This window comes from Numida meleagris, chromosome 17 (genome assembly GCF_002078875.1).
Source record: "Numida meleagris isolate 19003 breed g44 Domestic line chromosome 17, NumMel1.0, whole genome shotgun sequence".
NCBI lineage: Eukaryota > Metazoa > Chordata > Aves > Galliformes > Numididae > Numida > Numida meleagris.
Window position 1 is genome coordinate 7,080,041 of NC_034425.1, and position 13,408 is coordinate 7,093,448.

The 13,408-nt window shown below is 38.8% G+C and overlaps 1 protein-coding gene across 5 annotated transcripts in view; it reads right to left on the reverse strand.

Annotated features, from left to right (window-relative positions):
* Positions 1–13,408, reverse strand: part of CEP112 (centrosomal protein 112) — a 149,598-nt gene that overhangs the window by 93,370 nt on the left and 42,820 nt on the right. For all 5 annotated transcript variants that reach the window (XR_002443853.1, XR_002443854.1, XR_002443852.1 and 2 more), the window contains exon 18: positions 390–525. Coding sequence is in view for 2 of the 5 variants with exons in the window: in XM_021414850.1 (XP_021270525.1) it covers positions 390–525 (136 nt within the window). In the remaining 3 variants the exon portion in view is untranslated. The remainder of the gene's footprint in view (positions 1–389; positions 526–13,408) is intronic.

The following is a 13,408-nucleotide window of genomic DNA, read 5'->3' on the forward strand; positions in this document are numbered from 1 at the left end:
GCTCCTGTTGAGGCTCCAACTGATTACAACACCTCATTAACAGAAGACACTCGCTCCAAAAAGAGTGGGAAGAGACACACAATTAAGTGGAAAAATTATAAACGCTGTTCTGTAGGGGTGTATAAACTAACACTTTATAGACTCGCTCTTAAAGAATCCCTAATCAGTATCATAACTGCAGATACCTTTATAACAATGACAATTCTGGCTTTGTTAGAAAGATGAAACAACCGCTAACATCCCTTTTTGACTTGCCAGCAAAGACACTACATTGTGAAGGATTTTGATGTAGCACTATCAAGTGAAGCATGTTTCTGGCATTATAAGATCAGAATCCGCTATCCTACTGAGACAGAGTTTCAGAAAGGCTGGCATTGTGACCTTCTCACCTGCTGTTTCATTTCAGCATAGACTTTTTCTGAGTTCAGCTCCACCTGCCGCTTAAACTCCTCCAGGGCAGCATCTGCCTGCTGGGCCTGCAGCCTCTGTACCTCTGTCACCCGAGTCAGCTGCTCCTCCTTCTCCCTAGAAAGTCACAGAAAATTTTCAGAGTTCAAGTATCAAATAAAAGAACAAGTGTGCTAGTGTAAAAGAAAGGCCTTTAACCCTATCAGTTTAAAATAGTATTCAGATTTCAATTTCCTGTCCCAGCTTCTGCCAAACTTCCCTTAGCAATACTTTGAAGAAGGGAATAGAAGTCTACAGTTATTTTCACTTTCTCTCGTCAAATTCCATGAGCCTAAACATAGCATTCATAGCCTCTGACAATACCTCCACCTTCAAAGTCCACATTGACGTGGATGGCTCACTACCTGGGGTATAACCTCTTTCTTTTAAATCTCACCTTAAGAAGCGCTTTGTCTCGATAGTATTTAAATGAACTGCTTTATAGTGTGATTGTACTGCTCCATTAAAAACAAAAAACAATTATCCCACAGCCATCTTGGCTCAGACAAGATTCAGGATTATTCACTGCTTGACAGATATCAAAATGCAAAGCAGCACAACGTGTGACATATGGTACCTTCCTAATCTATTAGAAGCCCATAAAGCTGTAATATCTATTCAGCCTTTAAAGTAATGACATGTTAAATGTTTATGCAGAGATAGCTCATATTAACAGCCTATGGTTTTTGGCATATCAGCATCAAAACACAGATAGAATTTAGTTTGGGCTTAAGACATCATAGCTTATCAATAGCAAAACATATACAACATTTTATGGACATATGTGCACATAGATATATACACCTAAAAATGGATACATGCCACCATACTGACACATCACAGAAGAAAATTCTGATGGCTTGTAAATAATTAAGAAATATCGATGCGATTCTTCACCCAGAAGACAATGAGGAAGCGTGGACAACTTTCCATTACGTGTTCTGTTATCCGACTGCATCAAAACACACAAACACAACGGTGCTACCAATGGACAGAGCAGGCTCCTCCAGTGGTTTATAACAGAGGACACATTCAAACAGATCTGTGGCTGACATTTTCATTTTGCAGGCAGAGGAAGTACCCCATGATAAATTTCCCACTTTGACAGAAATTATTTCCATATAAAACAAAGAATCTGACACACAAGAGATGGAAAAGACCAGCTAATTCATCTAGCCTGTCACCTTGCCAGCACTGCACTGGCTGTTATAGCACTGAGCCTCTTACAAAGGTCAGGAAGCTGCCAATCCCAAACTTAGAGCATTCACATCCTCTTCCGTGGTTTTCATACCAGCCTTTGACAATGGGACAAAGAACATAATCCTACATCTTCGCAGAGTGCCCATTTGCAGGAGAGCCAGGGTAATTCTATTAGCAAGGAGATTAAGGATCTCCTTGCTAATGGAGCCCTACAAGCCCTGAGTAAGCATCTTACTGTTTACTTTTCTTTTTTCCATTATGCATATTTGAAGAAAATTATTTGATTTTGGTACCCTTCTTATGCCTAATTTATTCTGTCAGCTATAAAGAGACTGATATTTTAATTAGGGAAAGGAAAGTACCTTTTTTACCTAGCAGAAACTGGGCCAGAACAAAAGAAAGTCCTGCATCACATTCTGATTTTGGTGATTATTGTTAAGGATGTGTGTGTTCATAGAAGAGTGTCTGTTTCTAAAAACTTCCTTCAAGTTTGCTAAAGAGCATCCATCACCTTTATACAAATACACTATTTCTACCACCACAGTCATTCTGTTTGCTGAAGTCCCTTCAGGAGAAAGCAAATCTACATGTTAATCTATGTAACCATATTCTCCATTATTTACAAAATAACAACAGCTACAGAATAAAAAAATAAAACTTTTTTCTGTCTAAATGCAAATGGCACAAAGACCACTTAGGATTTAAACTTCTACCAGAAAGGACCTAAAAATTGCAATCATAAGCAGAATTACAGAAATCCTCAGACTGTTCTCAGGACGTCCACACCAGCATCACCTCAGAAGTTAACCACGGTCCGAATGAGCCGATGCATTGATCCCATCTGCAGAGGCTTCAGCCTCATGGTTCCCCTGAAATCCATGCTGAGCACAGATCTTCCCGAGGTATTAGTGCTAGATACTGAGGCACAGCGAGCACGACGTTCCCTTCTCCCGTAACAAAATCTACAGCAACTCATGGGAACAAATATGAAGAGAATGAAGGACCTTCTGAGATCCGTGTGGCTCAGCGTCCTGCAAGAGCAGGTGGAGATGGGCAGTGGCTGAGCACTGCCCCAAGGAAACAGAGGGGAATGCATCAACATCTCCCAGTGATCCTTCATTCGTTTATGGGCACTGCATAACACTTCTCCCTCCCCACAAAATACATCCAATGCCTCCAGCTCCAGGTGGGAAACAAAACCAAAGCTTATTCCAACACTGATTAGCTGTCAAGAGGCACTGGAAGAACATTTTCGGCCCAGGCAGATGGAAATGCAACAGATTTAAACATAAAAGATGCCAGTCCTTGTGCTGCCAGTGAGCCTCCAAATGTACACATCTCCTTCCCGAGGAGTCTGTTTTTATTTTGAAACATTACGAGATAAACTTTTCAGGATTGCCTTTATGCACCTTCCTTTCCTTTAAGGACTTAATGCCATGAACAGATGTAGCACCTCATTATAACTAGGAACAATTCTTTTTATCATTTTCTTCAGGATGTGGGAGCAAGCTCTGCCTACTTCCTGTGCATCTAAGATTTGTACAGAAGCTGAAAAAACAGCACAACAATGGACTGCGGTTCCCAAATATAAGAAAAGCTTCACTTTCTTTCCCCAAGCCACTGAGCAATGTGCCTAGCATGAAGCACTCAAGTATTCACTTTGAAGACTATTTTTTTGAGTTGGTCTAGTTGCGGGGCCGAATACAATACAATTACATCACTTAAATCCTCTAAAGCTGAGCTGGCTTGAATATAAAAATAGGGGGAATTTACTCTTTGTCCCCAATTTTAAAAGCAGCAAATTCCTCTTGTTTCAGCGTATAAGGGATGTGGCAACAGAATTAGCAATTTTACGCAGCGCAGACCATCTCAGTGAAAGTGGACTATGAAGTCCAGAATTGCAGTTTAAGAAAGCAGCGCTCTGAAGCGTACTGATAAATGGAAAATATAAACATCTTGAATGCTTCTTCTTCATGCTTCATCAGAAATGTTTTCCTTGCTTCGTAAAAATGTCTTCCAAGAGGTAACAACTGAACGCAGTAAGATGCTACAGCACTGCAAGTTAATGAAGCGCAGGGCAATGAAGAGATTTACATGAGAGGTTCAATAAATTCAAGATGTTCCAGCAAACGTAGCATGAACTAGCAGCATTATTCGCAGGGCCCTCCGGCCAAAAGGTTCTCACCAGGCCTAAAGGGAAAGCTGACCACCAACAAAGAGCAGGAGCAGCACCTCACTCACAGCGTCTTCTACAGATTTAAACGTTTCAGATGGCATTAAGCATACGCACGCACAGAGTGCGTACCCCTGAGCCACACGCGGACAACTTCTCTGGACAGAGTTTCATGTCCCATTGGCAAATCTGCACACAAGCACCCTGGGCAGAGCTCAGAGGGCTTCTCAGTAACAGGAAAAAGTAATAGATTGGGAAAATCGCAATGTTCTAAAAGTTCAGTGTCTTTCCTGTTAAAGGACTAAAGTAAATTTCAGTCTGCTGGCAAATGTTTAACAGATCATGTGTTGAGAATGTATTTTAAAAGTTGCATTTTAAACACGCTCTCTTCCTGGTCTTCTTAGAGCAAAAACAGTTTTGGGAATAGTCTCTTGCTTTGTAGGGCCAGGGCATGGAACAGCACAGCAATGGCTGAGCCTTCAGTGAAGCAGAGATCTCTGCCTGGTGATGTGACCGCAGGCCAGGCCCCTCCAGCTGCAAACCTGACAGTCCTGCACAACACGTCTGTGCTGGTGGAGCTGCATGGATTCATTCCTCCCCTTCCTCTCCACAAATAAGTACTTCTGAGGGAAAACTGCTTCACTGCCCACCAAAGCACAAACCACTGCACTTGCTGGCAGGCAACTGAAGAAGGATTTCTTGTTCACTTGTTTTTTTTTGAGCAAGAAATAACATAAACGGAGGGCTGATTTGTGATTTTTGTTGTTGCCGTTTGTTTTACACTAATACATGTTCAAACAAAGACAGTTATTGTCATGTATATAGTCCATTTAGATTAAGCAAACCTATGTAAACATGCATTCCCAATGATGACTGCTTCTCACCAGACAACATAAAACACAGCTTCGTACGTAGCTAAAAACAACTTTCATCAAACATGCAAAAGAAAACTCCAGGAAATCTACACTGGTATCTTATATGTACACACACGTGTACCCATGCAGGATACGGACACGCTCCCACACACAAACCTTATGGAAGCAAACCCACCATCGTGCTCTCCAACCCCAGTGAGCCCCGCACACGGGGGTGCTCTGCTCCAGGACTCCAGGAACGCAGCGCTTTACCAATTAACAGCCAAATGCAAGATTCGTGGCACTACTGCTCAGCTACACATGATGACCATTAAAGAATACACCACACAACAGTCCTTCTAATGTTTTTCTTCGATAAAGACTATTTTAACCACACAGATGATGGATTAAGGCCTAATGTACCACGTGTTTGTAGAAAGAAGAGGCTCCTGCTTTAGTTTACTGCTAGAGAAAAATGCTCTGAAATATACCATTTTACTGCTCATGCTCTACTATTTCTAACAGTGATAGTTAACTATCAGCTTTCTGTGTAAATTATATATTGGCCCTAAGCACATCCATCTTAGCTGTAGTTAGCACATCTTGCAACAGAGGCAGTTATTACCAGCAAACAATGAGGAACAACGAAGCTCTCTTACAGCGAGAGCACCCAAACATATGGGATCTGTGCAGAACACTTCTTTTTGGTGTGGAGAGGAAGAAAGACAGTGTGAAGTCATTCAGGCGGAATGATAACTAAACCAAAGCCAGATCAAAGGAAGGAAGAAGAAAGACTGAAATGTGAAGCTGAAATATTTATTGCCTTCAAAACATCATCCCTATCCTGTCCCTGGGCACTTTAATATTTCCAAGTTGTTAGAAAGCATTCTAACTTGTTTCATCATTTCAAAGAAAAAAATGTAAGGTAGAGAACAATTTTATCTTCTGCTCCCTGATTTTAAGCACCAGATGAGCTTGTCTTTATGAGAAAAAGCATGAATCCACTTATAAATTGTTTATATTTTGCATAATTTGAGATGTTAACATCAAAAAGCTGGTCTGCATTCCTTCAAGTAAGCCGTAATAATTGTATTGTAAATATCAATCATTTTAAACCATATACTTTTGTTTTCAATAAATCACAAGATAACATTAACAAAGTAAACCACTACTTAAAGTCATTAATGAATTTAGAGTAAATATTCCATGTGTGTAATATCACACGTCAGTGAAATAACAGGAATAATGCATTACATTCAAAATGAGCGGCTCACAAATTTACCAGGCATTGGTCAAACACAGTAATAATTATTATAACTATTTCTCATTATAATAATGGCAGGGTACTGTTGTGCTAGGTGCTACGCAAACAGAATAAAAACAGCAACTGCACAACGATGAATGAGATGTGGGTTAAAAGCCTGGGTAAGCGTTGTAAATGTGGCTGGAAAGGAAAGTGGTGTAACTTAGCTAAACACTACAGAAATTGTCTACAAGATTTAGATGCATCACATATGAAAGGCCACAGAGGCTTGGTTATCCAAAACAGAGGATTAGGACACAGATTAATTGTTGTGGCTTTCACATGCTGAGATGACAGACAAACCTCAGCCAGTAGAACATGGAGGGAAGAATAAGAGAGATGGGTGTAGATCGCTGCTTAGATAAAAGGAGACAAGTCTGTAATTAAAAGGTGGAGCAATAACTCAGCGGCACAGATAGCAAATAGATTCGTGAGATTTCCCAAAGAAGAGGTACAGAAAAGGAAAAGATGAGGACCAGAGAATAGTGCTGTGCCACAGAAGGTTGAAGTGGAATAAAATAAACCATCTCAAGGACAAGCCATGGGAGAGAACACTGACAGGAAGAGGAGAGCCAGGCAAGAAGAATCATTCAGCACTAACAAAGAACAGCAAGACACTGAGTGACAGTGCCAACAGTGGCTGGATGTCAAAGATGATGAGGATTAAATAACAGTATTAAGACTGCCTCCATTTTTTTTTCCAAAACAGAATTCTAAGTGAAATATCTAACTAATTACCCCAGTTTAAAGCATGCCAACTTTATTATTTCAAGGAGGTCTACAACTTGGCTCAAAAAGCCTTTATTAACAAAAAATTCCCACTAATCTTGTCACTCTTCTCCCCTTAGACAATCGTGACTACACTACCAAATAGCATTTCTGAATGAGAAGGAGCCAAAAAACTAAGCCTATCAGAAGCGAGGAGATGCAAGGATACAGTATTCATTCAGTCATTATTTTTAGGGCTGTTATATTTTAGGATGTTGTAATATCTATGTTGTAATGGACAATAGAGTAACTCAATACCAAGGAATGATGAGCACCTATGCAGCTCATCAGTTGCTTCTTCATGCCCACCAGTGTGGTAGACATGGTTTTTCATGTTATTGTTTCAACAGAAGTACTGTTAGAAGGACTAACTTCCATTTCCCAGTGTAGGCTGATTGTGCTGTTCATGTTATTGAAGGAAAGCTGCACAAAGTAAGCAAAAAAAGTAAGAGTAAGAGGAGACTCAAGATTACCAAGTGTCACTGAAGTCTGTCCGGCAACAAGTAAAAAAGTAACAAAGACATTCTTTGAACTATTTCTGTAGATAGTTTTTAACTGGTCCTGAAAAAGTGTTAGCCTGAAACATTTTATGCTCATTAAGAAAGTCAGCGATCAAATTCAATGATCTCAAAGACTTCCTTTGGCCAACTGAAGGCTCTTCATTTCAACGAAGGTTTGAGCACTATAGCCTTGGAATATACTGCGCTGAATTTAAAAGATCCGCTAATATCAAAGGGAAGTTTTTTGGCATAAGAAGAGAATGACTCTGACCTTTGTCTTAACTATTTATATATTCACTTAGTGAGATCAAACTCTATAGCCCTTGACTACATTAATTATTACAACTTCGTTTTCAGCAGCTATGTGTTATAGCACTGTGCATCTAACAAGGCACTACTTTTCATTTCATACAGCTATACGTCATAGCGAAGCATTTCCTTAGTTAATATCATTAAAAAGATGTAATATAGCCATAATCATCTTAAGGGACATAAGAGTATATGCTGAGTATAGACAAAAGCTACAAATCATGTCATTTTTTTTGTACAACTGGAGTTTTCTTTAAATACATATTTCATTATTGCCAGTAGGTCTCCAGAGAAACTGGTGAAAGAAAATGAAAGGCTGTAAATAGTTAATAGAACACTTTAGGTTTTCTTTTAAGTGAGACTATTAAATAAAGCTACCACATTTTTTTGTCCTCTGTTCATACTTTACATTGTGCCCCCTAGAGTGAGGGTTATGTCAGCATGTTCACTGGAGCTAAAGGAATGTTTACAATATGCTGGAAACTTTGACTGGTTCGGCTCTAAAAGGTTTCAGATGCTCAAACAGAGCACCAAGTGGAGAACAGCTGGCTGTTTTTCCACTGATTCTTAGAGGGGAAAAAATAAAACACACACATACACACACACAAAAAAACCAACAACCAACACCAGAACCCCGTCTTAAAGAGTAAAATTGTCTCTAAACTATTCAGCCACTTAACATTACTGCTGCTTCTAAATCACAAGGTTTGTCCTTCTCGCTATATTGCAACTGTTGTAACGAGACAACATGAAGTATTTTTATTAAAAGAGAATGATGAACACAACAAACATGAAAATGAACTCTTAATAATGTTCTTTACTGCAACATTTGGAATTAAAGACAATGGCTTCTCGTATTTCTTTAATTATTTCCTGCTTTAAATAGTAATAGCTTTTCCATTCCTACAAGAATTTCTCCATACACAAATACTTTGTCTTCAAGGAAAAACTGAATTAACTGCAGGAAAATAACTACACTTAGGCAGTTATCCTAAAAATATGAACAACAAGCAGTTACTCAGAATCTGTGTTCAGTATAGAGCAGCAAAGAAGGAAGAGAAACAACCCTTGTGGTTAAAGCTATCACACCATTTATTTATCATCGTATGGATGATTCTCACACAGTTGTATTTTACTGTATGCAGTGGTATTTGCCACATCCTCCACTACGGGAAATCCAAATGATATACTCCCTACTACTGCATTTTAAAGAGGAACTTTTTAAAAAATAAAGTTCTCAAAGGTCTGGGATTAAATCCTCAAGATCTGCTGTAAATCACAGTTGAATTAAAATAATATTTGAAAGTCCAAATTTAACTTTTTTTTAAAAAAAACGTTGTCATCCGCCATAACAGTAAATGCACAGTTATGCAACTGCAGCCTGCAAAACTAAAAGAAATTAGAGTCACTGCTACTTATTCCTTTTCCTTCTGCCACCTACCTTTGGGTTTTTATTTATTCTTGGCATTATCAGTTTTGGTCTTTATTAGCTAAGATGTATTACATAAACCATCTCTTTATCTCAGATTTACATACTTTCACATTTTTTACGTTGTCCCTATTATAACAACTTAGAAAAAATTGATATAAAGACTAAGGGAGTTTTGCAAGAGATTGCTAAAAGATTCTTGCATAAAACTGGTGCTAAAATTAGATGCATTTTGTGTATTATTGTAGTAGAAATGCTAAGTCACAGCCTGAAGCAGTGATGGAGCACCTGGTGGGAAGGCAGGGCCAACCCAGGGGAGCTCAGGTGCATGCAGTGCACCTGAATGACCAGGAAGGATGGGGCCAGGAAGGATGGGGCCAGGATCCACCCCTTCCCAGACCTCATTGAGGAGTTGGCAGTGGAGGTGAGCAGGTTTTTCCCTTGTTTCTGTGCCCATGGCTGTTGCACTTGAGGAAATCCTCACTCACTGCAGCCTGGGACCTTGCTGCTCCGCTGTCATTGCTGCACTTTCCATTGCATTACAATTATGAACAAAGGCAAGAGTCATTTAGACCAAACAACATCTGGACTTTCTCTTCACATATAAAAAAAAGCTATGCTATGAAAAATAAGTCATTGCAAAGCCATAGCTGTAGGAAAAAGTAGGAGAGAGATTCAGCATAAACATAAGCTCTTCTGTGTACATGTGCACATATACAAATATGTATGGGAAAGGAAAAGTAAATTGCTTTTCTTTCTGTATTTCATTGCATTTCTACTGGTATGATCCACCTTCATTCCATGCCTTTGGTTGAAAAGGCTTTGAAACATTTTGCTCTGCCATCATAAACAAATCAGAAAATATTTTGAAAACTGTATTCACATACTTTAACAACCCTTCTAAAAATACAAATCTGCTAATAGATAAGAGCAGCTCTGTTGGTTTCTGGAGAGCTTATCCCTTTCTTTTCCCCAGAACAGTTTTAAAGATGTTCAGATGAAAAGGAGCAGAGAAGCACTGGAGAAAAGAGGTGTTGCCAGTTTCTTATGTAAACAAACAATTTTATTGAGTGACTTTCAATAAACCAGCTGCTACACATTTGCTCTGTATCATCACCACTCACAAAGCTCTGAGATTTGGCTCCATAGGCAGGTTTCAAAAAAAATGGTAAAAATTGAGAGGAAGAATGGTATGAAGCATTTAACTGTAGGTAGTGTCAACGTATTGCTTATCACTTCCGTGTTCAGTTGCAACACCTGCACCTGTAGAGGTGACATTTCATTTAATGTGTCATAATATCACTTTATAAAGCTCATTTCCTTCAATTGTACTTCAGAACAGATCTTGGGAAAGCTGTATTTCAGCAGCATAGTGAAAATATTAACTTCCATACAAGAGATGCAAACTCGAGCATTAAATCAGATCCTGTGATTATTTTTAGTATGTGAGAATCATCACAAGACTTATTCCAAGAAGCCATCAGCAGGAAGGCCTGCACTTCCATGCAGGTGACAGACACTGAGAGTTAGGAAGAAAGATGATAACAAACATACATGACAGACAAGGTTATAATTTATTCTAAATGGATGGACAAACTTCATACATCCACGGAGTCAGAAAGATTGAGATTCCAGAATGAAAGTGAACGAAAGAGTGTATTAACACTGAGGTGGGCTAAACATATGCTCTATTTACATAATTCAATTCAAAAAACCTGTGACTGTAACTACTGATACTGCCAAATCATCCCTTCTTTACTGGAGGGAAGCAAATTGTAATCTAACCATACTCCTTCACTTCTTATTCCTCTACTTAAAATGAAGGAGGTAAGAACCACAGTTTTAGCCTATTTGTAACCCACTCTCACGGCATATTTTATGCAACCAAACAAAAGGGATTCGAGAAAAAACCTCTTCCCCTAAATAACTGCATAGGAACTTTCTACATAATATTTTGTTATTAAATAAATGCAGTTTAAATACTTTCCTTAGAATTGGAGCAATTCTTACAGCCATTTTTGCTATGAGGCAATGCCCGTGACATGCATTACTAAACAAAATATGAAATTTATACTTACAAGTCACCACCAATAATCATGAGTACTAGAACAGTTCTTTTGCAAAAGATTTGTCAAAAAACGTCCATAAACTTTGAAGACTATTCAGTATTAAACCTCTGGCATCATTATTTCTTTAAAGTCAATTGTACTTCCTCCCCCTCCCCTTCATTATTCATCTACATGCATAGTGTTGGAACCGCAGTAGCACTCTTTGCTGTCATACGATGGGAAAAATAAAAAATAAGAAGAATAATAAAATCCCTAAAATACCTACCACTTCCTTTTCCTCATGTTTGCAGCTGCATAGCTGCTCAAGATACAATCCTGTGGCCATTTCAGAATCAAAGTGCATTCAGATCAAAGTAGTTCATGAGAAATCATTGATGCACCTACTGGGTTCTGAGCTGCAATTCCACAAGGCATCATTTCTACTGAAGACAGTGAACGATATTTGCACCCATCTCAAGGAAAATGAGGTTGTTTTCTGAAGATTTACTGTGTCTGCTTTAGGTTGTAATTACTTAATTACTTGTAGCTCTGCAAATAGTCAAAGAAATACAGGAAAACAAAGCCTTTTCCCATAAAACATTTCTTCTTGTGAATTCATCTAATATCAAGAGACTTCTAAATGCACTAATTCTCGCAGCAGTGGAAAGAAATCTTCAGGAACACAGCCACTTTTCTGACAAAAATCTAACTGCTCACTGTATTACTTACACACATACATGTTGTATACAAATGCATACAGATATATTGTTTAGAGAGAATCATAGAATGGTTTGGCTGAGAATGGACCTTAAAGATCATCTTGTTCCAGGCCCCTGCCATGAGCAGGGACACCTCCCATGCGATCAGGATGTCCAAAGCCTTGTCCAGCCTGGCCTCCAGCACTTCCAGGGACAGGGCATGTGCTGGCACTAAATTAAAGGTCTGGCTTCCAGAAAGTCAGCCTTGTTCTTCTCTACCAGGCCTGCAGCGAGTCTGTTCCTGCCACTCACATGTACTGACACTTCTGTGATCAGAAATGTACAGATGCCAAATTAATGAATCATCCATAACATATAAAAAACCATTTACAATTCCAAGTTCTACGTTCTGTAGCTGCTTTCATTTGCAATAAAGGCTGACCAGACCATCAGGAATATTACTTCTTCTCATACCAAAAATACCCTCTTGTCATTTACTTTCAGTGATTCAGTTTCAGTGGGAAAGAAGCCTCTGGATAGCCTTTTGGAAGAACTAAGAACGCAGAGCTTTTTGCTCCTCAGTTGCAGTCTGAAAGAACTGGTCACAAGAGCGTGTGCTGGGCTTACACGAGGGCAATATACTTGTCACTAAAATGTATTTAATCTCTCAGAGCAGAAATCAGCCCTGATGGCTCTTCCAACTTCTGATTCCATCCAAACAAAGACAAGAATGAAAGCTCATTTTTATTTCTATTCCATTTAAAAAGTAATAATTAGCATTACTAATTCCATTGCTAACTAAAACTAACTCCAAGTCACTGCTATAAAACAACAAAACAACAGTAGTATAGATTTGTTACTAAAGAGTATACGACCTCTAAAACTGAGATGTTTTGCCACGAGGCTGATCCATCCTCAGTTTTAGGCAAAAGGCTCATCCACACAGAGCAGAAGGTTGGGACTGCTCTCTGCCAACAAGCTCTGAGCTGTGCGGGCCCTGAAACATCACCAGTAACCGGGGCTCTTTCACATCCTTACTCTAACCCAAACATTAAACCTAAGCTTAATTACAGTCAAGGAATATCTGAAATAAATCAGGACCTCTTCAGCTATCCACAGAGCTTCTCATTACAGTGCTGTTAACTAAAAAAAAAAAAAAAAAAGGTTCAAAATCTACAGGCCACTAACCCACTTTACAAATACTTGCCTGAAGGAGAGCACTGCCATGTTTACTCTGCAGTAATGGCACCCAGAGGGGGAATCAGTTCTCAGCAGCCAGGGGACTGAAAACTCATATTTACTGTATTAGACATACTTAACTTTAGTAACTTCAAGCTGACATGAAGTGGTATTAATTATCTTCCATTTGTAAGCTTTCATGGCTTACAAATAACATTATAAATGAATCAGATGTTAAAATATTAAAAGATCAAGTTTAGTTGATAAACAATGTAATTTCTCCAAAGTTAGAAAAAGATATGGTGCAAAGAATTTAACGATTAAGCACTAGAGTTTGTATTAATTTCTGTAGTAATTGAAAATAATCTCTGTTGATGCTAAATACCTATGGGATTGTAGAAATAAAGGAACACAAACTTCAGCCCTGTGACTTCCCAATGCCTCTACCAGCTTAGATAAGATATATTGTTACATTTAACCAAGTAGTTTTCACAAAACTT